The 2,500-nt window shown below is 32.3% G+C and overlaps 1 protein-coding gene across 1 annotated transcript in view; it reads right to left on the reverse strand.

Moving 5' to 3' along the window:
• The window catches only part of LOC145261275 (alpha-N-acetylglucosaminidase-like), an 85,512-nt gene that overhangs the window by 40,036 nt on the left and 42,976 nt on the right, over window positions 1-2,500 (reverse strand). The window contains exon 12 of the mRNA XM_080119751.1: window positions 539-620. Coding sequence (XP_079975877.1) covers window positions 539-620 — 82 coding nt within the window. The remainder of the gene's footprint in view (window positions 1-538; window positions 621-2,500) is intronic.

A 2,500-nucleotide genomic window follows, 5' to 3' on the forward strand; every position in this document is an offset into this window, starting at 1 on the left:
CTGAAAGGTCGATGACCACTAGTGGTGTGCAGAGGTCTAGTAATGATCTTGCAATATATGAGGCCAACTCCTTGATTGCATGCTCCAAAGATTCAAGTATAAGTCCTAATACTAACAAATATAATTAGAAAAAGAAATAGTTTGAATATGATTGGATGCTGCCTCTTCTTCAACTTGGATATCCGAAACAACTGCTATACTCCCTCAGGTGGCCATGAAGCACCAAAGATTGTCCTTCTCCAGATGATGCTGCAGCTCAACTATCAGTAAGGCTGAGAGTGAGATCCTGACGATTGGGTAATCTAAGATCTTCATATTTCTTGTGTCACTTCCAGGGCAAGGATGCCAATGAAGAATGTTTAGAATAACTGCAGAAATATACACGATTATCTGTTATGCCTAACTTACAAAAATTCTGATTTTCAGAAATAAATTCTTCTAGGTTAAAATGTTAATTAAACTTTAAGTATGAAAATATTTAAAGATTTATAAAACTCAATTCATAAAAGGATAACATTGTTGTTGGTATTATACTGACCAGTGGGACAGAAGTGAGTAGAGCTTTGGCTTGCGGAAGTTGCCAGAAGCCATAATCTTGGAAAAGCCAACCTTGCATCAACCTAGAAAAAATACAAACAAAATTTATCAGAGAAAATTTATGAAAAGAAAAAAGCTATCTCTGTAACGTTATACACGTTTACACACACATTAACATGTAGATACGCCGGACCCACACGTTACAGATCCAGCTGCAAAGATGACAAAGAATAAGAAAAAGGAAAGAACTTCAACTCCATTTTTTTTTTACAAAGGAGTCATCACTTATCAAAGCCCCGAAGCAACTCGAGGATAAAAGTTAATGAGTGTATAGTAGTCAATGGGAAAATGTTGTAGTAATCGTTAGTAGTGGAAATTTGGTAAATTGGATTACTTAAGAATTTGTTCACTTATCGATCATATTGTAGTCAGTCGGAAAACAGGAAAACAGAAGAGAGTTCCACAGGTGTGCAGTTCTAAGAAAGAAGCTTTGTTCATGAAATCTACGTTTAGGTTTAAGCACAGATAAAAGTGGGGGAAATTATTGATAGTGATTTCAGCTAGATGAGTGTTTCTCATGAAAGTCAGGTTAAGGGGGACCATAGAATGGAGCTCAGACGAGCACTTACCATGAAAATAGCGATAAAGCATGGGCAGCTTGCAATGTCTCTTCTGTGGCAAAGAGGTTGGAAGGAAGAGAAAAGTGCACCCCCACTAGGCTACGAAGTCTATTTTGAACTCTGTCAAGACAGGATAATGTGTTTCTAGCAGCTCCTGCCCAAATGTGGCAACAGTTCTCCATCTTTGGACGTACTTGGCTCTTATATAGGTAGAGAATTGCATCAGCAGTGAGATATCTACTCTAGAACGCAATCTTCCCCTCTAATGTGCTCTCTCTCCTTTTTATAATCTATATATACATATATATATATATTTTTTTATTAATTACCATTTCTACTATATATATATATATATATATATATATATATATATATATAATTTATACAATCAGAAAAAACAACACCTTTTTTTATCTAGATGGCAACCTCGATAAAAAAATTCCATCCCCATGTGAGTTTTAAAAACAATTTTTTGACTGTAATTAATTGATTTTAATTGTCTCCGAGGAGAACGGTAAATAATGAAAATTCGGTATGTTATAATTAAAACAACCGTTTGTCCTTTTACCCTTCGAAACAGCTGTCAGACTAAGAAAAAATATATAATAACATGTCATAAAAAAATAATAAAAACAAAAATTGTGTACTACTAAAAAAAAAGGTGTTGTTTTTTCTGATTGTATAAATTATATTGCTCTGAATTCTCATCGAGCTAAACCGAGGTTAATATTGGTACAATAATCAATATAATACCATTTAAAAGGTATTAAAATTGATTGTTAAAAAAATCCACACATATATATATATATATGTATGTATGTATGTATGTATGTATGTATGTATGTATTTATTGCTGGGACAATTCCAATATGTTTACAATTCTGATACAATTACCGATTCCTTCCTAAATTTCCAATTCTAATACAATTACTGATTTTGATTCCGATTCTTTTTAACTATAGAGTTTCTTGATTGCTGTAAAAACTCGTTAAATGTGCAGATATTTTTTTAAACATAAAAATACTCTTATGGGGGTTGAATTTTGGTTTTACTGATTATTTAAAATCAATAAATGTTTTGCATTTTATCATTACTATCAGTAATGGAAGATTTTAGTTTTAAAAAATCAAATAAAAAAGAACAGTAAAAAGAATCGTTCTTGGCATCGGGAAATAGGCCCAAATTTTCCAACACTGATTCTGCTACCTCAAAATGTTCCGATTTTTCTGATTACGATTCTGATTAAGCATCTCAACACTAAAATTCCTAAGTTGTATGAAATTCCCTTTTCCAATAATTATTTTCATATAACTATTATTCACCACCCAAAAAACTATTTTCAA

The sequence above is a fragment of the Euprymna scolopes genome, chromosome 37 (genome assembly GCF_053919585.1).
Source record: "Euprymna scolopes isolate OS-2025 chromosome 37, ASM5391958v1, whole genome shotgun sequence".
Taxonomy (NCBI): Eukaryota; Metazoa; Mollusca; class Cephalopoda; order Sepiida; family Sepiolidae; genus Euprymna; species Euprymna scolopes.